Below are 23,378 nucleotides of genomic sequence, written 5' to 3'. Positions count from 1 at the left end.
AGCTTCATTATCAACCACCGGCACCTTTTCTTCCTGCTAAACTTATTTTTAGTATCGAAACAAACAAACAAACATGTAGGTGGAAACTCACTGCTGGACGTGTTCCGTGGTATCAAAGGGATCTCCTCTTCCTCTGTCGTCCCGTTGAAAGCGCTGCTAGGAGTGGACTGTGTGTTATTGTTGGACACAGTGACTTGACCACTTTCCTCTGCACTAGATCCAGACTCAGGTCCTGCAGCCACAGCCACAGTCGCAGGAGCCGAGTCTGTACCAGGAGCAGCTGGACCTTCTGGGGCCACTGTGCCGGTCAGAGAGGTCTCATTATCTGGAGGGTGAAAAGCAGCAATTATACACTCATAATGGACTATGTTGAGGGCTGGATAGAAGTATTAGCACTACGGCTTAGTGCAACGTTAACTACTATACTCATGTACAATACCGGAACTCAAGAGATCTGCGGATTTATTTTGTAGTTATTGTTTCAAGAGGAGAAAGAGAAACACTCGAAGACAGATCCACATAAATCAATGTACAACAATTTTGAAATGTCCATACAGCAAAAGCTCATACAGGGGAATCAAATGAGGACAAAAAAAGAAATACAACGATGTAGAGAAACACAGAAATGAATAAATGTTCCAAATCTTTGCTTCATCCTGTGTGTCACATTTGACTCTAATCCAGTGATCTTTCATATAATGTGCCAGACTCAGTACAAATAATTATTCCTTCTCCACTTTGACAGGGACCAGAGCCTCTAACACAAAGTAATGTGATTATTGCTGGGAAACATGCTGCCACGAAGCCTTTGATTACTTCCATAATCAACTGCAAAGCTCATCAGCCTGGTTTGAAGACGGAGGGAACGGAAACAGCACTGAAAGGGACCTATTTGAACTCTGTGATACAAACACACAGACAGAGACCTACCGCGAACATGCACTGAAATAAATACTGTTACAACGAAACATTTATTGCCGTAATGTGAAAGAATTACACAAGATTACAGAATTTAGTAATACAACAAAGTGTACAAATAAGGGCTATTAATCTTACAATTATTATTAGGCTTATACTTAATTAAATAATATGCATCAAATGACTATTCAAATCCTAACTATTACTAATAAAATAAGTTTAATCAGTGGCTTTAAAATGGACCAGAAGAAGAAGTGGGTTGCTTCAAATGTACTTAAAAGTAAAAGCGTGTCGTTGGCTCCAGGCAAACGGCGGAAATGTGTCTGTGTTTTTTGCATGTAACTACCTGTAAATGTGAGTTTGGGTGTGCGAAGGCAGGTTGATAAAGACACTACTGTTACCGCTGCAGCGCACAGATATTGCACAGTATGAGTCAGTCTGATGCTGTGCTCCTTCGTGACCCCAAAGTGAAAACGAGGCCAATCGTTGCTTCACAAACAGATGTCGGCTGTGACTTTCAAAGGCGCAAATCACTGTTGTTAAACCTCAGTTGATGAGAAACAATGGTGGAACAAACAGCCAGATATAATAATCAGTTATAGAACACAATTGAAACAGTTCACAAGATCTGTGAGGCCAGTAGTAAACAACAGTCACACATATTAAGACATTGACGTCCGAATCAGGTGGTTCCTTTGCGTGATCATATTAATAAAGACAGGAAGTGACAATATGAAACTATGCTGACAGTTAAGTGCTGTTTAAAAGTGTTTAATCAAAAGTGAAATCCACACAAGGCAGCATTGGCCAACGGGAGCTTACATTACATGACAACATTTCATACAGCTGCAGATAAGATAAGCCTTTATTTGTCCACACAATGGGGAAGTTTCATTGGTAGTAATCTGATTCTCTTCTTCTCATGTATTATACTTTCTTGTAAAAAGGCCCTGCTGCTGGTTAGGTCACAGTGCAATCGCAGGGAGCTACAACCATTCGCAGTGTCTAAAAGTGCACTGATGTGTAACTAACCATCGACAAATGCTTTATACACAAAGAGTGTTTAAATATGTCAACTGCTGGCATGATTTGTCTTCTGTTTGCATCTGGAAAGTTCATCTATGGTCCTTCCCAAGAAATATCCTTCCCAGAGAACTAAACTGTGTGTGCACTCTTTAGTTACAGCTTACGAGGCTTTATTAACTCTCTGCGTCAGATCACCATTTAAAGAACGGCTCTCGGTCTAATGTCATTGCTTTAAAATCCAATACAGCAGTAAAAAGGGAGCCCAATTAGTGTGGATGTGGAGGATGACAATGGCGCGGCTGCACACAGTTAGAGCTGCCATTTATCACCATGTACTTCCCGCTCATTTACAACTAATAAATGTCCTCCAGCCCAAGCCATGCTGCTTTCTATTCAGAACCACTTCTTCTGAGATGACGGGACATTTCTGCCTGATAAAACCTTTTCAAATGCCACGAGGGTGATTTTACACTCTATTATATGAATGATATGAGAGGAGAGAGTGTGGAAGAGGTAGCCGAGTGTTTGGAGCAGGTATGAGGGCTGACGGAGCTGTGAAAGATCAATGTGAAATTGTTTGAACAAGGGCCACGACCTGAGAGGAAATATTACAGAATAATGCCTACTGGGGGGCTGGAAATAACAAAATAACAATACATAATAAGTAACCATTGTAACAATAACTCACATAACAACACATGAACCATTATCAGATGAGTGTCACGTGTCTAAGCAACAATGGTGAAAACAATATCAGTTCATTAGCTCTTTTCATAACTGACAACTTACTATTAACTTAGGTCTAGTGACTTGTGCCTCACAGACATACTAACATTGTGATATCATGAAGCTCAATACCATATACAATACAGTACAACCATTCCAACTGGTACTTTACAGTGAACAAAGTGCTCTATTTGTGTTAAACAAAACGATAAAAGGGTTAAAACAGATTCACGAGTCAAATTACAAAGACAAATACAATGTAAGAACACACACACACACACAGACACAGACACACACATACACACACACACACACAGACACACACACACACACACAAACTGACCGTGCTGTGTCAACAATGTTTCTTTTATAATAGGCTATCATTTTATTATCAGGCTGAATGTCTAACCTAAGATTTCACAAACAAATAAGAAAAAGTACTTGTATATAAAAACACGAAATGAATACAACTAATTGAGTAGTAGACAATAGTAGTAGTAGACAAAGTGGATATATCTGATAGTCGGGTAGGTCTAAGTTAAAATGTTTTAAATGTTAAATGTTGTTTCTTACCGCCTGAAGCCGCTGACAGCACGAGCAGCAGCAGCGTGAAGAAGACGCAGAGTGTTCGCTCCATCATCCACGCGCTCTCAAACCCAAACGCAAAGTAACGAGTAAAGGACTCTTTTTACACCGTCTTCATACGGACTTGTCTGCTGTGTTCACGCGCGCGGTGAAGCCCCCTCACGCGGCTGTGGGACCGGCGTCTGCGTGCGTCATGCGCGTGGATCTGAGGCATGATCTGAGGCTCGCGCGTCCTCCGAGCGCGCGCCTCCTCTTTCCTCTGCCACGTGTTCTCCGGGCGAAATAGACTTGCTTGAAGAGGGGTCGCACAAAAAGCCCAAACTAGCACATGTAACATCATATTTTCGTGTGATTACAAAATAAATGTTAGTTCTGTTGCTCACGTTGTATTTTGTCTTGAGAGTAAGATTCCAACCCGTAAAAAAAAAAAAAAAACCTTCCAAATTAAACGTAGAAAACAACTTAAATAAAATAAGAAAAGGAATAAAAAAGTGGAGCTATTGTTTTTTTTTATGATCATGTATTTATAATTGTGTTACATTGATATCAGATACTAAACTATTAACAATAAAGTTTATCGTCTGACAGTTACTTCATACGGACGCCTGGTGGCACTGTTGCTCTATTACTAAATCTGATATAGAGTTCCTTTAAATTAAAATCGAAATTAAAATCATAATAAAATGGCAGCCTATTAAATTATTGCACAGTAAAATAAATGCATTGTCACATACATTGTGTTCACTGTTCTACTCAGTCTGATATGTTTTTATTTAATCTTATATATAAACAATAAATCAAATGTTTATAAAAAAAATGCAGCATTCATCTCCATATCTTCTGCTTTCTCCCTCTGCAGTGTGTATGTTGTGTCTGATTGCACGTATTTCTTCTAATAACAGAGTCCAGACAATGAACGCACATTGTTGTGCGGCGCAGGCTCTGGTGACGGAGCAGAGGCAGAAGAGACTGAGCCGCAGCATCGTCTCATACCGACGGAGGAGGACACAAAGGTGCGGAGTTATCCTGCTTTTTCTCACCTCGCGTGTCCCAACTGTGGACTTTACTCGTTATAATAATACTGTCACGCGCGCAGTTCGCTAATACAGCTGCACAGACCGTATGCATGCTAACCCACGGTAGCTAGTTGCGCTAGCACAGATAGCTGTTGCTATTGCATTTCCCGTGGTGTCAGTGAGCTAATGTTAGCAGCCGGTTAGCATCTGGTGTCACAATTTAACCAAAACTGAGCCTGTTGGTATGTTGCGGGCGCGGTGCCTGAGGTTGAACAGTTGGGATGTGATGTGAGGTGGAAAGCCCGAGTTTAAAGCTGATCCTGTGCTCTTGCATGTGCCGCTCGTCTTTGCTGGTTTGACAGCTCCGTGTCCGCGACATGGAGACACCGGGGAGGACAGTCATCACACCGGACGCCCTGGACTTCACCGTGGAAAACGTAGAGAAGGTCAGTGAGTCTACATTTGGACAGCTAAAGAAGTGAAACATGATATGTGAGCATGCGTTTATTCAATACGTTTATGCAATACCAACTGTTATGGCATTATTATGTTGAACATCACGTGTTCAAAACATCACCAATATCCAAAAGGTTGCGCTGTCTACGAACAACTAAACGCTTTTGTCTGGTTCACGTCATGTGTTGTGATTGTGGGTGCGTTGTGGGTGCGCCGTGTTGCTGTGATAAATCTCCCTCATGGGTGGTCATCGGCTGAGGCACGAGGGAGAAGATGAGGAGGGTGCGGTGAAGGGACCGTGCAGTGGTGAGGTAGAGGGTGCATGGGTTAGGTGCAGGATGGGTTAGGTGCAGGATGGGTTAGGTGCAGGATGGGTTAGGTGCAGGATGGGTTAGGTGCAGGATGGGTTAGGTGAAGGATAGGTTAGGTGAAGGATGGGTTAGGTGAAGGATGGGTTAGGTTCGGTTAGGTTCGGTGAAGGATGGGTTAGGTGAAGGATGGGTTAGGTGAAGGATAGGTTAGGTGCAGGATAGGTTAGGTGAAGGATGGGTTAGGTGAAGGATGGGTTAGGTGAAGGATGGGTTAGGTGAAGGATGGGTTAGGTGAAGGATAGGTTAGGTGCAGGATAGGTTAGGTGCAGGATAGGTTAGGTGCAGGATAGGTTAGGTGCAGGATGGGTTAGGTGCAGGATGGGTTAGGTTAGGTGCAGGATGGGTTGGGTTAGGTGAAGGATGGGTTAGGTGAAGGATGGGTTAGGTGAAGGATGGGTTAGGTGAAGGATAGGTTAGGTGCAGGATAGGTTAGGTGCAGGATAGGTTAGGTGCAGGATAGGTTAGGTGCAGGATGGGTTAGGTGCAGGATGGGTTAGGTGCAGGATGGGTTAGGTGCAGGATGGGTTAGGTTAGGTGCAGGATGGGTTGGGTTAGGTGAAGGATGGGTTAGGTGAAGGATGGGTTAGGTGAAGGATGGGTTAGGTGAAGGATGGGTTAGGTGAAGGATGGGTTAGGTGAAGGATAGGTTAGGTGCAGGATAGGTTAGGTGCAGGATAGGTTAGGTGCAGGATAGGTTAGGTGCAGGATAGGTTAGGTGCAGGATAGGTTAGGTGCAGGATGGGTTAGGTTAGGTGCAGGATGGGTTAGGTTAGGTGCAGGATGGGTTGGGTTAGGTGAAGGATGGGTTAGGTGAAGGATGGGTTAGGTGAAGGATGGGTTAGGTGAAGGATGGGTTAGGTTAAGGATAGGTTAGGTGCAGGATAGGTTAGGTGCAGGATAGGTTAGGTGCAGGATAGGTTAGGTGCAGGATGGGTTAGGTTAGGTGCAGGATGGGTTAGGTTAGGTGCAGGATGGGTTGGGTTAGGTGAAGGATGGGTTAGGTGAAGGATGGGTTAGGTGAAGGATGGGTTAGGTGCAGGATGGGTTAGGTGAAGGATGGGTTAGGTGAAGGATGGGTTAGGCGGACTGTGCCACAACTGATCAAAACTGTAGAAAGGGAACCACTTTCCAGTTGTGAATATCTTACAACATATAAAATAACTTTAGTGACTCACCATGATTATACCAATATACATCACCTTACCCTATGGGAATGGCCATGTTCAATACATCCATCTTTCCCCTGTTGTTCATGTGTTTCAGGATGATGTAAAAATGAGGATTATTACTTTGACAGAAATGTACAATTCAAAACAAGTCCCCAAAATGTCGTCTATAAGCAGTAAGCTGAAACCCATGGAAATGCAACATTATAAAGATATCATTTTGTTTTAAATTGTTAATTGCTATGACAACGGTCCTAATTTCTCATCATACTGTGAGCCATTTCCTTACATGAATTATGTCAGACATCGGTCTTCTTTGTGTAACATGTTCGAGATGATGGTCCCTGCTCCAGTATGTGTGTAGAAAAAAGCGCTTTGTTCAATCCTGTCTCTTAAAACAAAGTAGCACATTGTCACATCCTGCAGTGCATTATCACAGGCTCATTATATTTCAGCATTGTACACAACCGATGGATTTGAACACTTTTGTAAGTGCCTGTTTTTCTTAGACGGGCTAAACTCATGGGCTCAGGTAATGTTAAATAAAGGTGGATTTATGAATTTGTCATTAGACTTTCATTGCCAAGAAATGTAATCATAATAAGACACATTTGGGCTTTTTGCCATTTCCATCTTCTGCTTTTTGATCATTTGTTCAATGGATGAAATTGTGGGCCAGAAAGGTAATAAGGGAGGAATTGTTGATAATTACTGGTGCTGTGCTTTTCGTAACTAGTAAGGGTATTTTTACGTAGGTAACAATTAATTACACATTTGCAGTCTTGCAGTGGGTACTATACAGCCTTTCTTTGTAAGATACGTTTCCTAAATTATTTTTCTTGTGATGTTAACGACATGTGTGAGTTATGTTGTCTTATAATCATGTTATAATCTATAAACAAAGTATATTGTGCTTCTTCCTATTATAGGACACCTCTGCTACATAGTTAACCCAGGGCTCATTAGAAATAGAGTCACACCATCTCCTGTTGTGTGGGGTGTGAACAGATGGTGGACCCTGCTACAAAGCACCACAACACCAGTGTGTCTTCCTCTTACTGATGAAGCACAGCCTGATAATAATGACCTTAGACAGTGGCTGCCAACAGCGTGCCCAGGTTAACATGGGCTTTCAGAGAGAGGAACCTCCTCTGGGTTTCTGCTTTTTCTGCAATGCATTAAGAATGTGTAATAATTGGGAGAATTTATTATAATGAGCTGGCTGTAGAATGACTGGCTGATTCTGAGAATATTAAAGCCACCAAATGAGCAGACTGTTTTGTTTCTTTGATAATAATCCTCGGGAGGACGGGCGCAGGCGGATAAAGACATGGCACAATTTAAAATTTGACACAAAGGTTTGCCATTGGACTGTGGACCACAGTAATGATTCTTTGAAGTCAATATCACAGTCTCCTATTAAAAGATTATGGTGCCTAGGCAGTAAACAACTTTCACAACAAAATATTCATGGAAATCATTTTGATTGTTCAATTATATATGAGAAGAGTCACTTATTTCTGCCAAATCTTTCATTTGTCCTTTGTTGAATAGTATAGTTTTTGTATGTTTATTCCAATATTACATTAAAGTTCAGTTAATATTACATGCAGGGTAATGTTTTATCTGTGGATTACTGTACCTACATCTTCCATGATCTATTTTAAGCTCTGCACATGTTAAAACCACCTCATTAACACCATGTTCAGAGCCAACTCTTTACAGTAAGATAAAAATCTTCGCCAACTGTGGGCTACACTCACGACAGGATGGCTAACAACAAGCGAGCACCACCTGACACTCCCCGCCTTTGGTAGCCATTGATGTAATATTGATATTCATCTCCGGAGCTACAGCATTGTACCCATCTCATCATGGTGGGACCACGGTCATTAATCCTGCCTGTTACAGTGTCTTAAGAAAATGAAGACACAGTGTTGTACATTGCTGGATGGACGGCTGTGGCTTGAGGGAAACCTTGGTAATAGGAAAAAGTAGGACGGCTGCCTGTAGCTGAATAGATGTGATCAGGCTTCAGGGAAAGGCAAGAATCATAAGTACGCAGAATGGGTTATTCTCCCGTGCTGCCTTAGAGACGATTGGAGCCAGTTGCCAGTGGTTTTAAGTTCAGTGAGCTTTTGCATGTGCTTGAGAGAGACAAAAAAGGGGCTTATTAGTGGCGCTATGCTTAGACCAGACTAGATCTTCTGACAGGATTAGAGGTGGCTGTTTAATTAATGCTCCCTATGCCCGTATTTTATTTCACTCTCCCACGCCCGTTCTTCCTGCGTTTTTTTTCTTCTCATGGCATCATCTCCTGCTTTCTCCTTGCGCTCGACTTCTCGAATTACTTTGAACTATGCCTCAGAAAGTGGTGCTATTTTCAGGTCAATGTTCTCGCCTTCACCACATTTCTGACATAAACTGTTTGTCCTGGTTTTACCTGATTACTGCCAAATTCACACACCTCAACATGAACTTTGATTTTCCAGACAAGTGTAAAGGACAGTGGCTTAGTGGCTAGAGCACTTGACCACCGCTATGTCCTTGTGTCAATGATGAGGACCCATCTTAGTATGTGGTGGAATGTGAGCGCGTGAATGATTGGTGGTTGTCAGAGATTGCCAGCCTCGCTTCTGTCAGTCTCAGCTGTAGCTTCAGAAGTTATTTTAGAAGTATGAAGTGAATTAATTGAATTAATAATGACTAAAGTGTAGCACTTTCAGAGTCTAGTAATGCAGTCTGTGAAGTGCATTACAAGTCCAAATCATTTTCATCATCATTATCATCATCATTATTATCATTATCATCATCAGTATTATTATTATTATTATTATTATTATTATTATTATTATTATTATTATTATTATTATTATTATGTGCTTCTTGTCCATTCCAGGCCCTCCATCAGCTTTACTATGACCCAAACATAGACAACAAAAATCTGGCGCAGAAATGGCTGATGCAGGCTCAGGTCTCACCTCAGGCCTGGCAGTTTTGTTGGGCTCTCCTCGGCCCGGACAAGGTACAGTGTCTCAATGATTAACATAAAGGTCGTATGTGTAGCCTACTCATAAATAACATTGAGATGCTGGGAAGCCAGCAACCCAAAGCCTCTTTCTCTCTGATTAGTTAATCAGCTTTAACTAAATGCAAACAACTTCAGCTGCATGTAAAACATATTTTAAGTTGTGATTAAATCTGCATTACCAATGTTAATGTCACTGTGACATTTAAAGGTTTATGAACCATAAAATCCTTCCTACATACTAGAGCTGGGTTTCGATTCATATTTCAAGAATCGATTCGATTCTAATTTTTACGTTTCAAAATCGATTTTTTCCAATTTTCTCAGATCCTATCCGATTCGATTTTGATCTGATTTCCAATTTGATCCGATTTCGATTCGATCCGGGGGTTAATGTTATTAAAAATGAAAAATGTATTTGAACCGTTTCCTTCACTTCATGACTGTGTAGAGAAGCAACATATTAAAACTAGTATTATATCAATATTAAACAGCAAATCTTACAAGTATTGGTAGTTACTGATGGCTGGAAGACTGATGAAAAGGTTAAGGGTCAATCTACCTTCAAGAAAGATAATTCAGGACAATAAATGGAGGACATCATTGAGGTGACTACATCTGCAACAGTGGATTCTTACTGGGACACTAACCAGTGCATTATTATTATGCTTGAAAATAATTAAGAATTCACCCAAAAGCGGTTGCTACCAAAAGCATTTTTATTTTAAAACTGCTCACACACTGCCAGTACTGAAACTGGAAGTATAAAATGTAAACGTTGAGCATTTTTTAAAAAATATCTATATATTTTTTTAATTTTTTTTTAAAAATTGAATTTTTTTTAAAAATTTTTTTAAATAAAAAAAAAATCGATCTTTGGACGTACGAATCGAAAATCGGTCATTAATATGCGAATCGATTAAAAATCGGAAATTGATTTTTTTCAACCCAGCTCTACTACATACACTACATTTTAAACATTGAACTGTTAAAGCTCATCAGTGTAAGCCCTCATTTGTCCAGGAGTGTTCCATTGTAGGAAAAAAAGCAGTTGTTTTCACTTTTGTTTTTCTAAAACAGTGTCCAGATTATTAGAACTGAATCTTTTTCTACAACTGTTACAGTTTCTACAACTGTTAAAGCTAATGTTTTAGTTATGCACTTGTTTTTCCCTCTTGCCACAGGTGCCGGAGATCCAGTACTTTGGGGCCAGTGCGCTCCACACCAAGATCTCTCGCTACTGGTCAGACATTCCCACAGACCAGTACGAATCTCTGAAAACCCAGCTGTTTTCACAAATCGCCTGCTTCTCCAGCGGCTCCAAGATAGTGCTGACCCGGCTGTGTGTGGCGCTGGCCTCTCTGGCCCTGAACACGATGCCTGAGGCCTGGCCCAGTGCTGTGTCGGAGATGGTGCGAGTGTTTCAGGAGGAGGGCGGTGGGGTGGACGGGCGAGCGCGCTGCCTCGCTCTGCTTGAGCTGCTCACGGTGCTCCCCGAAGAGTTTCAGACGAGCCGACTGCCTCAGTACCGCAAGGGACAGGTGAGGACGGCCACAGGTGCAGAGATTATTGTCATGATACAATAATTACAACTATTGATATTCTAAGGAAATTGCTCGAAACCTGCAAACCCATTGCAGCAAAACCCATTTTTGTTATTCATTTTAAATAGTTTGACAGTTATGCAAGACGCATGACAAAATAATATGTATTTTTTTACCATATGGACATACTTCTGAAATAGAGACTTTACATTTCATAGTATCATTACCTATCTAGTTGTATTTGTACTCTACTAGTTTTAGTATTGAATTTGTCTGGGTATCAATTGTTTTTGACAACCCATTAGGTCAGCAATATAAACAATATAAACATTTTGTATTTGTCTGCCCTGTCAAAAAGAGTTTCTTTCTGGCTTCAGGTTCGAAGTGCCTTGGGGAAAGAGTGGGGGTCAGTGTGTCCTCTGCTTCAGCAGCTGCTGCGGAGGACAGATAGTCCCGGGGCAGTGAAGGCTCGGGTGCTGCGCTGCCTGTCGTCGTGGGTGCTGCTGGATGTGCCTATAAATGAGAGTGAGAGCCTGGTGCACGATTGCTTCAGCGCCCTGTCTGACCCGGAGCTCTTCGACACGGCTGTAGAGGCAATAGTCAATGCCATCTCGCAGCCCGATTCCCAAAGGTGCGCTTGTGTGTCTCTGTGTGTGGTAATATAAGATGGACATTAATTGTTCTTCATATGGTAGATATTAGAGAGATATTTACTTGTCATGGGAGCTCATAATTCAAGTGCAAAAAATGCAAGAAAACTCAAGATAAGAATAAAGTGATTTTCAGTTGATAAAAATAATGATGACCAAAAGAATATAGAATTTCTGTAAACATTTTAAATATGAAAGGCTGTCCCAGAAACATATTTACACAGTCATGGTGATGTTTAAAAGTGGCAGTTGAGATATTGGACGGGGGGGGCACTGGGTGTGCATGGAGGAGCCAGGAGGAGGGTTCATCAAAAGCGCTGACAGCATTTCCCGGTCCGCTACTGTTGCTATGGTTACAGATGTAGGGAGATGTCATTGCGCCCTGGTTGATTCAGACACAGTAGACACCCATTAGTCCTTTCCTGGAGGGAAAGACGACCCAGATGATGGGATGTGCCAAATGAAAAGGTGCTGAAAGAGAAGTGACAGATTCAGCTGTGGGCAAATAAGAAAATACAATATTGTGATGCTGCATTCCTGCGGACTGCAGCGCTGTCACTGCTTTACTGTGGAGATGGCAGGAAAACATTGTATTGTTTACCTAGGTAAAGCTTAATGACTCTTGTGCAGTGGTTCATAAATAAGGGCAAGTATGGTTTTGAATAGTACTATTTATTTTACATAATATATAACCTAATCTTATTTCTTATGGTACATGCTTTTCCCATGTTTGCTTTCTGTTTAAAGTCATTACCATGAACTCATTTGGGGGATGCCATTGGTCCAGCTGCATCCTGTTGCCTGGCAACCTATTTCCCCATCCTCTGAGTGCATTGCAGTAATTGCAGAGGGGCTCAGGGGTGGGAGACGGGAAGTGTGACAGGGAGGGGGGTTGATTATTAAGGAGGAGGAGGGAGACAAAGTATAATACGCTGTAAAAAAATTATTGTTAGTTGGATCAGAGGGAAATGCAGCAGTGTCTTAGGTCAAAGTCCCTAATGCCATGTTTAAGATGAATAAGAAAATACATACACATTCATTTTGTATATTTAATCTAATCATACTCTCAGGAAGCCCCCGTCTTTAAAGATTAGATTACACAACCTGCAGTTCTAAAGTGCCTTGTTAAAAATAAATGATTTTCTGAGTGCACAGCAGCTACACACCCACAGTAAGTTAAGTGCATTTAGTCGAGCCTCTTCACAGAGCAGTTTGAACAGCTGAAACAATACAATGTCTTTGAATACAAAGTCCCCAACCTTTTTGTTAGAGTCACATCACTTAGTGGGCGGAGCTCTCTGCGGAGAACGCTCAGATAATGTGGGCTGCTGTTTTGGAATTTTAAGCTGTGGAAAGTACAACCACAGATATATGAGCCGATTTTTAAAAGTACCTGGGGGAAAAAAAAACAGTACCTCAGGCTGTCATAGGAAATGAATTTCTCTGACAGATCTGAGACTTATATGAGTCATAATTTCCTCTTTGTTTTGATTTTAATCGTTTGTATTGTCTTTAATGCTGCGGGCTGTTATACTGTGGTTTTATGAGCCTCTTTAATAGATGAATTCATGATAAAGTCACACAACCTTGTTGTGTCATTGATGAATATTCATACTGCTCCTGATGTGCCTCTCAAAGACAAAGCAGAGCTTGCTCCAGCCCCTGAGGCTGACACATGTTGTGTGGCTCATGCTCACAGCTGAACACCACATCCGCTGCGACATTCAGGCACACAGCTCCCTCTAAAATGTCACCCTTTCACTCTTGTCATCACGGGTGACCGCAGGATTTCTGTGATATTTTAACTTGAACAGACCTGACCCTTTCCTGGGTAGCGAGGATTCTCAGTTGTTCTCTCTGAAATGTAAATGTCAGCACATGTGTCTGAGCTGAAGTGAGGTTAATTAAAGATGGCTGAGACAGCAGTAAGAAGACAGAATGATAACTGACAGCTGCAAAGTGTGGCGCAGTTCAAATGAACCAATATCCGTATTGACTCATGTTTGTTTTGAGGTCAGAGTAAAATCAGACAATATATCTCTGAAAATCCTCTGACAGGGGTCGGCAATTGATTTTTAGCTAATTATAAAAATGTTAAATTAGACCTGTTTCATAAGTAATGGAAGTCTGTAGTGGAACATTGTTTACCATTAATTCCCTGTGTTTTTCCCAATACAGATACACAAACACTTTACTGAAAATGGTTCCCCAAGTACTCGCCCTCCAGGATCAGCTCCAAGAGGCGGTTCAGACTGGAGACATGGAGACGTGTCATGGCATCTGCAGGATCGCTGTCACACTTGGGGAGAACCACTCCAGGTTTGTGCCTTGTCATTCAAACCTATGTATTTATGTAATATCTAATTATGACTTATTTATCTCTTGATTCTTTCATCTTTTGGATATGAAGAGCTCTTCTAGAGCAGGTGGACCACTGGCAGAGCTTCCTGGCTTTAGTAAACATGATCATGTTTTGTACTGGCATTCCAGGCCATTATCCAGTTAACGAAACTACCAGTTCTCTAACACTAACTTTTTGGTACACGTTACAAGTAAGTATTTAGGGTATTTGTGTGTTTGTTAAAAAGGTCTAGTCGTCTGGCACTCAAAATGTTATTTCTGTCTTCCTTTGGCAGGATGAAATCATGTCTTTTGAGTCGGACAAGCAGACGGTGTATCTGCAGGTCTACAGGCCAGTCTATTTTCAGCTGGTGGATGTGCTGCTTCATAAAGCACAGTTTCCTTCAGATGAGGAGTATGCCTCGTGGTCCTCTGACGATAAGGAACAGTTCAGAATTTACCGGTACAAAATTATTCTGACCCAATATCAGTATTTTGTACACTACATGTTCTTCCCCTTAGTGTTTCAAAAATAGCTTCCTGACAGGAAGATTGTTCAGTAAATGAGTGTGTTTTTCTCTAATTGACTCCCAGACTCTGCTGAGAAAGCACAAACTGCTTGGCAGTGAAATTGCTAGATACTGTTTCAAGAGGGTGTGTGAATGTCTTTCAGGGTGGACATCTCTGACACTCTCATGTATGTTTATGAAATGCTGGGAGCTGAGCTGCTAAGTAACCTCTATGACAAACTAGGAAGGCTGCTGACCAACACTGAACAACCCACATCATGGCAGGTGGGTTAGACAGAGTATACACAAAGTACTTTAGTACAATTACTTTGATTAATATTCAGTTTTACTTGACTTTGATGTTTCCTTTAGCACACAGAGGCTTTGCTCTATGGCTTCCAGTCCATAGCCGAGACAATAGATGTGAATTACTCCGATGTTATTCCCGGGTTAATAGGACTCATCCCCAGAATAAGTATCAACAATGTGCAACTCGCTGACACAGTCATGTTCACTATCGGTAAGAAAAGGCAGCATAGATCAACCATATTACAGTCTACAGAGCAGGTCATCTTACTGAGTGTCTAAACCTTTCCTAGGTGCTCTGGCTGAGTGGTTGGCGGACCACCCAGTGATGCTCAGCAGTGTACTGCCTTTGGTGCTCCAGGCCTTAGGAAACCCCGACCTCTCTGTATCTTCAGTCTCTACTTTAAAGAAAATCTGTAGAGAGTGTAAATACGACCTGCCACCCTACGCAACAAATATAGTAGCTGTTTCTCAGGTACGGCTCAAGAGTTGACATACAAGACAAATTATGGATCTTGCATTTGTGAAATGTCTTCGTTTTGGCAAAACTACACAAAATGATGTGTGGAAAGTGACAATGGGCAATCATCTTTTGTAGATAATTTTCACACTATAAAAAAGAGGTATGTGTTTTGAAGGTTTGAAAGACAATAATAATTTTCTTGTTCTATCTTTTTTCAAGGAGGTGCTTATAAAACAAATCCACAAGGTAAGTGAATATTCTGGGTTATTTTTTTTTGGGGGGGGGAGGTTTAAGGTAAAAAAACCAAAACGTACTGTGCCGTTTGGAGTATTACATGTCATTCCTCACTTTCAGACAAGTCAGTGTATGTGGCTGATGCAGGCACTAGGCTTCCTGCTCTCTGCTCTCCCGGTGGGGGACATCTTGAGGAACCTTCACTCCCTCATCACCCCTTACATTCAGCAGCTCGAGAAACTTGCGGATGAAACGGTACGAGCGCACAAATGACACATAAACAACAAAGCCGCGCACAGTTGGTGTCGGACCAATCAGAGCAGCGCTCGTGTCGGCGTGGTGTCACTGCGGTAGAACATTTCTCTGCGGGACCAGATGGTTTTGACCTGGTGTTTTGGGCAAATGATTCATACAGAGGGGCAGAAAGACTGGGACCATTTGGGGAAAAGATTTGATAGTGATTTGTTTTTTTCTGTCGAGCCTTTAAATGAGCTATTCCTTTTTTTTAAATCAAGATCATATGAAACACACATTGATATTTACATTTGAGAGAAGGCTGTAATTACAAGACTCTACATAATACATTTAGTTGTTTGCAAAGGTCTTTGTATTACCTAAATAATTGTACAGATTTGGCAGGTTAAACAGAATCAAAGGGAAATACTACTACTGAGCATGTAACATATTTCATTTCATTTCATTAGACAGTTATAAGTTGTTCAAGTGATATTAGAGAGCTCGACTGAAGGAATCTTTAGAAATTCAAGAGAATTGTACAATTTAAATCCATATCACAAATGACTTGTTGTGTAACTGATGCCTGGACTGTAGTCTGAGAGCATCAATTTTCCCTTCTCAAATGTCAGCTGATTTGTAGGCCATCGAGCTTGCAGATATAAATAAAGCAAGGACATCATCTAAAAATACTTGATTTAATATTTGCTGATTCCATCCCTGAAGCCTTTTTATCTTTGTCAGTTCATTCTCACAATATGCACACACACTCGCACTATTGTAGCACATCCATCTCTTCTCACTTCCTCCCGTTCTCATTTGTTTTCAGTCTGGCTTTTTGATCTATTGCCATTACATCAGACTATGAAATTGACTGCCTGTGTCTAGAAAATGATGTATAGTGGCACCTAGTGGTTAGACCTTTAGGTTAAAAATGTAATGGGGTTGAACGTTCAAAAGTGGATGACCTCATACCTTTAGTGTCGCCCTTGAAGACACAAAGACCATTCTTGTCCTTTACAGACCAGTTATATATTGTTTGTTTACAACTAGTTTGTTTGCTTCTAATCATTTGCTGCTGTTTATATTCCAGAAAAGATTAAATATATAATTATTTTGTTTTTCAGCCAAATCCATCCAATAAACTAGCCATTATCCACATTCTGGGTTTGCTGTCCAACCTGTTTACGACGCTGGACATCAGCAAACAGGACGATGACTCAGTGGATGGCTCTGCGCCTCCTGTCAAGTCCACTCCACAACCACCTGGTCCCAACCCGGTCAGTCCTTGCACAAACAAGATATGTGTTTGTGTATGAGAATCACAACTGACTTGAATTCCAATCTCATTGTTGAAGTACAAAGACTGGACTTGAAATGTGTTGTGTTTTTCTGTATTTTTTGCTTTCAGGTGGTAGTAGTTTTGCAACAGGTTTTTGCTCTTATACAAAAGGTACTCAGCAAGTGGCTCAATGACTCACAAGTAGTAGAGGTAAGGTTTTGTCAGAGCCATCTACTTTGCCTTCAGTCAAATGGAAACTACTATTACTGGAAAATCCGTTGCTAAATCTGATCTTGTGTTGAAGGCGGTGTGTGCGATCTTTGAGAAGTCAGTAAAGACTCTTCTTCATGACTTTGCACCGATGGTTTCTCAGCTCAGTGAGATGCTCGGACAGATGTACAGCACCGTCCCTCAAGCCTCAGCCCTAGACCTCACTCGACAGGTGCCATTCCTTTTTTGTTCTCCTGTCTGCTTTAATGGTTATTGCACCCCATGTCATTTATTTTACCTTCACAATATGTTTTATGGATGTTGATATGTAGGTAAAATGTGTATTGCTTTTTTCAGATGGTACATATCTTTGCCAGTGAGACAAACGACTTCCCACCCATCAAGGCTCTGTTTGAGCATGTTACCTCAGTAACATTGTCCATCTTCCAGCAAGGTAGGGGGTACAGCATGGACCGGCCGGAACTCTGAATGTGCTTCCTATTTTACAAACCATCTGCATGCATCGCAAATATTTACAGGGAAAAAAAGGAAAATGTGATCACACACCTCAACACATTTATAAATCACTGCAAATGTTCTTCATATTCCTAGACTGATTTGCTTTGTGCCTGGCGTCCATGAGAATGAGGTCACTGGACTCGTGACCAGTGACCTTTAGACGTTTTCTCATTACTCATTAATGTAACTGCGGCCACAAAGGGTCTCTCTGAGACGGGATCAGCACAGGGCTCTATTTCTTTTGCACAAACTATTGACTTTCAGATCAATGCATTTGAGATCAATATTGTAATACCCACTGTAAGCGTTACACCTATGATTGTGTATTAGAAAGAACATTTGAATGCCTAATGCACACTTCACATGATTAGAAACTTGCTTTGTTGAAGCTTTTTCTAATGCATGGTGTCCCCTGGGCCTCGGGTTCCTCCGTTTTTCCCTTTCTGTTTTGTGCCTGTCCTCCTGCGTTCACTGGTAATGGCTGCCTCACTTCCTCTAAACTCCTTTCTCTGAGCAGGTGCCCTGGACAATGTGGGGAGATACCAAAGCACACACTTATTCAGCCGGCTGTCACAGAGGCGTGCAGCCTGTGCAGCCTGCTCAATAAGACATGTACCTGGGGTTCAGTGTGGTTAAGAGCGGCAGGGTTTAAGTCAAGAAAACAGTTTGGAGTCTGGGAACAACTACAGCTGGATGCTCACTACAGACACATTTGATCTTTGTCAGACAATGTTTCAAACACTATTTTAGAGCTTCTGTAGTTTGTGTCCAGCAAAAGGGAGGACCGACACCCTATCACTGTTAACTCTGTGTGTTTGTTATGAAATATTTCTCTTTGAATAAAAGGGGATCTTTCTGAATGGACCCTTGTTTGTAATCTGACCCCAGAAGCACTGTACTATGTAATGAGCGGTGCGGCTGGGGAACAGGTTCAAGGGCTCGTCCAGGTCTGGTGCCCTTTTTTAAACTCAAACAGTAGCAGAGGTGCCTCCTGGGTTCCCACTCCAAACCCACTTTTGTTTCTTTAGGTTGGTTCTGTTTCTCTCGTTATTTCTTTGATTTCTTCCAGACAGTCCCATGTCTCTGTCCTCTGCCTGTTTTTGTTTTTGGTTGGTCTGTTCTTCAAAGACTCTGCCAAAGCTTCATATGCCCCTTCTCCCCTTTGTTCCTTATACGCGTGTGATTATTTCTATGAGATATTTTTAGTTTTTTTATTTCCACATGACTGTTGAATCTATTCAGTTGCTGTTTGTATATTATTCTTAGTCTTTTATGATTTCTTAAGTTTCATCTTTATTATATTTTAGGACCCAGGGATCATCCTGATATTGTTGATTCATTTATGCAACTCCAAGCTCAGGTGTGTTTTTGGTTTCTTATTTCATTCACTTTGGGTTTCTCTCTCTCTTTTCTTGATTTCTTCCTGTTTCTCTGTCTACCCCTCTCCCTGTCCTCTGGGCCCTAAGGGGCCCATCATAAATGCGAGACAATGGAATGACATACAAGGGACATCTTTAAGTGCTGTGGAGTCAAAGAGTCACTTTAACACAAAACAAATAGTTCGCTGCAGGTTATACACACAATAAATCATTTTATAGGATAGAAGGGAGTGAAATTAAAAAATATATCCATATAATTTTATGTTTGTTTATTATATGTTGATGACCATAAACAGACAAGTAAATGTCTTTTTTGAGGTATCGCACAAAAAGTGAATAAACCATGAGGGCACAGTACTTATGTTGTTTTACCTTATTTTACCATTTTTAACTGGAAGATAATACTGTGTTTTACTTGAATCCAATTTTATTTGCATACTTTAATGCAAAAATTATCACTATTACCAATATTCCCAATATTCCAGTTTGCATAGCTTCTAAACTATTTCTTGAGTTCTCAAAATCCAGTCCCTCCTACTTCCTGTTGGAATGCAGGAGGGTCTGGGATCAGACAACTGTCAAATGTCAAATCTCTTATTTGTAGTGCAAATGCTGAAAGCATCCTAGTGGGATGCAGGACCCGCTTCCAGACTATAATGCGTGTGGGAAAATGTTACGTTAACCTCTGTTATTATAGGCATTTCATCTCGATAGTGTGGGTTAGAGCAAAGTAGTTTCCAGGGTTGCATCTTCAGAGGCGCCTGAACCAATCTTGATGTTTGATGTACAGACTTTGCTCTTGTGCAAATGGAGCAGAATGTTGAACACAAGACCTGAGAGGTCGAATTTTCTCATTGACACTCACTGATTCCATGAGTAGTAAATATTACAGCGCAAGCGAATATCGTGGAAGTAGTTTGAGATGGTGGCTTCACCGCAATAAGGTGTGAGTTCAACTCCCGGGCTGACCATGCTGTTCTGTGCAGAGTCTGCTTGCACAATAGCTACAATCCTCCAGCTAAGATGGTCCCGACCAGGCCTAGATTTATATATGGGTTAGGGCCCACTGCTCCTGACTGGGGGCCCCAGGGTTATTTAAGAGTGGGTCAAATGCAGAGGACAAATCTCCCAAACGAGGCATTATTCAAGTATAGTTTACCATATCAGAAAGTCTCCCAGCCGTACCCTGTTTAGATCATTCCAGTCCAGAGCCAATTGGAGCCCAAATGAATTAATATTAAGTTAATATTAATCCGTTGAGTCAAATTGGCGTATGGCTCTCCTGTTTATATTTTTGTCTTCTGTCCTCATTCTACTCTTTGTTTTCGATCTTTGGATAGATCTGCTCTTCATCTCTCTCCCTCTCCTCCATCTGAATGAGTTCATTATTACAAGATCAGTTGTATTTATCTGCACATGTTAATTACTCACTTCTGTTGCATTCAGTCCAGTCAACCAAACACAAGAAAAAGTAATTCTACAAGTATAATTGAATTAAAGCAACAATGCCAAAGTCATCATTACCTTTAGTTTGACTTTCTAATGATTTTATAGTTTAACTTTTTGCAATTTGTTTGTTATACTTTTTTCATTGGATAATTGTTTGGATAGTTGCAGTTGTAGCCTGGTGGACAGATTTGTCCTCGGTCCTTTGTTTCAGTCAGATCTTTCTACCAGGCTGAAGGGGGATACTTGAATGTACTAGCTGAGGTTTAATTTTGTGATGTAGTAAAACTTGGCTTTGACCTACTGTTAAGTGTCTCGTGTCCCTTTTAGGCTCTCAAGCGAAAACCCGATTTATTCTTGTCTGAAAGTCTGGATGTGAAGGCAGTGTTCCATTGTGGTGAGTGTTATTATCCAGTAATATAAATGATGATCATCTTCTGTGATACAAAATGTTCTTCAGGAATATAAACTGGCACCACTCTAACCTTGATGTTTGTGTCCCTCCCGTAGGCATCCTGTCGCTAAAGTTTCCGGAGGCTCCGACTGTCAAGTCAACTTGCTTCTTCTTTGTGAGCTTATTACACAATGTTTCAGACATGAGTGATCATTTGTGGGCATATCTACATGTTCTTTTGATTTTTTCTGTAGACGGAACTGTTACCCCACTGCTATGATGTGCCCCCAGTGGCCAGACTAGTCGAGCAAGAGGGAAAACTTCTGCTCCAGGCGGTGTTGGAGGTGGGTTGCCTCTGGGAAAAAAAGCAGGAGTCTCATTCTAATTGTTACTAAACGTTACTGTTTTTTATCTTCAGGGCATTGGAGGTGGAGCATCTCGCAGCTTGATGGATCAGTTTGCAGAAGTGCTATTTGCCCTGAACAAGCACTGCTTTGCACTGCTGAGTGTTTGGCTAAAGGAGACGCTGCAGCCGCCTGGTTTTCCCTCTTCACGGGTCACAACTGAGCAGAAAGACCGCTTCTGTCAGCAGATACTCAGGTCACTAGTGCCCTCTAGTATGTAATCTTAGTAATCTCATCATGTTATTCATCTTTGTCTCGTGCCTCCACAGAGAACGAGTAAACAAACGGAAGGTGAAGGAGATGGTGAAGGAGTTTACGCTACTGTGCAGAGGGCTTCATGGGACAGAGTATGCTGCCGAGTACTGACATTACTTTAAAGTGTCCAATCATGACCTCTGCCCTCTGCAAAGAGCTGGATCCCACAGCAGTTACCACACCTCAGAAGACACCATGAAATGATTGTAATTACAATACTCCACTCACTGCAGGACGAGATCTGACCCCCACGACCTATTATCCACTGTGGCTTTTGGGACGCAGCCCTCTGCTTCGGTTTCTTCTGATTGTTATTTCCAAGTCTTTAGGGGGAGCAGCAGTCCCAGCATGCTGCCTTATGTCTCCTATCTTCTTGTTATGCCTTTCTAGATCTTCCCGTGGTACTGAGGTTGTTTCCTAGTGATTAGCATTGATATGAAATGGTAGTGGTATCATACGTAGCTACTTCAAATGAATTATATTCGTGTACTCTACATATATATATATACACATATAAATGTATGGAGGTTGTCAGTTCTGCTGCTAATGGGAAGAAGTATGCCAAAAGTTCAGAGAAGGAAAAAATAAATAACAGAACAAATTGCTATTCTTCCAACAGGGTTTATCCCCTGTTGCCTGCATTTGCCAAATCATTTCTGGTGACCGTTACTTTAGTTCGACTGGCCTCCTGATGGTATGAGTGGAGTTAACCAGACTGTTTGGGACTACTGGACTAATGGTCCCAAATGCATCATTTTTCGAGGTACTTTTACACTAGAGGACTTCATTGTAGCTCAAAGATAATATTACAGTAACAAAAAAGGGACTTGTGAGAAATTAGTTGGACTGGTTAGTAACTGTAATCCTGCAAAAATGAATCAAATGTGTAAATTATTATTACTGAACACTTGTGTGTTTATAGCCGTGTGGATGGATGGATGGATGCCTGTGTGAATGGTAATGTGCACACCCTTTTCACTTGTGCACTTATAATGGACCTACCAATTCATAGGTTACCCCTATTGTTTTAGCAAAGAGCTTTTGTTTTACTATATTCATTTATACTACTCAGCATCTGACCAGGCATATTGTATTTTATCACTACTCGAGTACACATATCTTATCATTAAAGGGCCAGTCATTGATCAAATTTCATCTGTTATTATCTATTCTACACCGACTGTTGCCCTTATGCTTAAATGAGTAAGGACCCAAAGGTTTTGGGTTACTGCCTTGGAGCGGACCGAGAAGGATTAGGAGTTAATAGAGAAATGCATTTGGAGTAACACAAATCTTTGCTTAACTGTTCTTGTAAGATATTGTGGGTGAAGTGACGTGATGGTTGTATAAAGTAGAAAGACCAGTGGATATCTATTAGCTCTCAGTCAGCATTGAAATGTACTACTATGTGCTCTAACTTATTCTCAGTCTAATCCTTCTGTCTTATCCAAGGTGCCTGCAAACATGTAGCATGTATATGTGTTTTGTGGGGGGTGTCTATCTGGGTCCCGGGGCAAAGGCATACTGTAGATGCCTGGAATATGTAGACTTTGAATCAGCTGTCCTGCCAGTTAGATCAAATAAAACTGTGAATAAACGGTGGCTCTACCTTTGCTCTGCATCGATGAGTAGAACGTGGTGGTTGTCACAGTTTTTGTTAGGGGTAAACGGGAGGGCGAGATAAAATGTACATTGTTTTTGTACCTTGGCTTTAATTTATTAAATATATCTAAGAACGCAATTGTAGTGTTATTGAGTGTTATTGAGTGTTATTGAGTGTTATTGAGTGTTGTGTTATTGAGTGTTATTGAGTGTTATTGAAGGGTTTTTGGCTCCTGATGAAATGGAATGACACAAACTTAAACTAGTATTAGTATGAATCAAACAAACGGTTAAAATGTATTCATTATCTAAAAT

The 23,378-nt window shown here is 41.2% G+C and overlaps 2 protein-coding genes across 3 annotated transcripts in view; one reads left to right on the top strand and one right to left on the bottom strand.

Moving 5' to 3' along the window:
- Positions 1-3,307, bottom strand: part of LOC140353510 (uncharacterized) — a 9,850-nt gene extending 6,543 nt beyond the window's left edge. The window contains exons 1-2 of the mRNA XM_072438084.1: positions 3,244-3,307; positions 92-376 (exon numbers count right to left, since the gene is read on the bottom strand). Coding sequence (XP_072294185.1) covers positions 92-376; positions 3,244-3,307 — 349 coding nt within the window. The remainder of the gene's footprint in view (positions 1-91; positions 377-3,243) is intronic.
- Positions 3,308-4,174: 867 nt separating this feature from the next.
- On the top strand, positions 4,175-23,202 carry LOC140354456 (importin-13-like). 2 transcript variants are annotated; one of them, XM_072439500.1, is made up of 23 exons: positions 4,175-4,268; positions 4,634-4,717; positions 9,164-9,289; positions 10,477-10,833; positions 11,214-11,467; positions 13,665-13,805; positions 13,897-14,038; positions 14,123-14,289; positions 14,500-14,620; positions 14,708-14,855; positions 14,935-15,116; positions 15,324-15,350; positions 15,459-15,593; positions 16,700-16,852; positions 16,984-17,064; positions 17,159-17,296; positions 17,422-17,518; positions 18,891-18,943; positions 20,739-20,805; positions 20,919-20,977; positions 21,057-21,146; positions 21,221-21,402; positions 21,476-23,202. In XM_072439500.1, the coding sequence occupies exons 2-23, from the start codon at positions 4,649-4,651 to the stop codon at positions 21,570-21,572; spliced, it is 2,886 nt and encodes a 961-aa protein (XP_072295601.1). In that variant the 5' UTR covers positions 4,175-4,268; positions 4,634-4,648; the 3' UTR covers positions 21,573-23,202. The 2 variants fall into 2 exon arrangements, 1 of the variants encoding a protein (XP_072295601.1); XR_011925970.1 differs by lacking the exons at positions 18,891-18,943; positions 21,476-23,202 and having other exon boundaries at positions 21,221-21,338.
- Positions 23,203-23,378: the final 176 nt, after the last annotated feature.

The sequence above is a fragment of the Eucyclogobius newberryi genome, unplaced genomic scaffold (assembly GCF_026437365.1).
Source record: "Eucyclogobius newberryi isolate DKJ021-1_F unplaced genomic scaffold, fEucNew1.0.hap1 SCAF_9, whole genome shotgun sequence".
NCBI lineage: Eukaryota > Metazoa > Chordata > Actinopteri > Gobiiformes > Gobiidae > Eucyclogobius > Eucyclogobius newberryi.
This window is presented reverse-complemented; position numbering and strand designations above follow the sequence as displayed.

What these genes read in the sequence shown, in the direction of transcription:
- LOC140354456 (XM_072439500.1), top strand. Translation starts at nt 4,649, where the DNA reads ATGGAGACACCGGGGAGGACAGTCATCACACCGGACGCCCTGGACTTC. An exon ending in AACCACCTGGTCCCAACCCG is followed by an intron (nt 16,853 to 16,983) that starts GTCAGTCCTTGC and finishes TTTTGCTTTCAG; the next exon opens with GTGGTAGTAGTTTTGCAACA. An exon ending in TTATGCAACTCCAAGCTCAG is followed by an intron (nt 18,944 to 20,738) that starts GTGTGTTTTTGG and finishes TGTCCCTTTTAG; the next exon opens with GCTCTCAAGCGAAAACCCGA.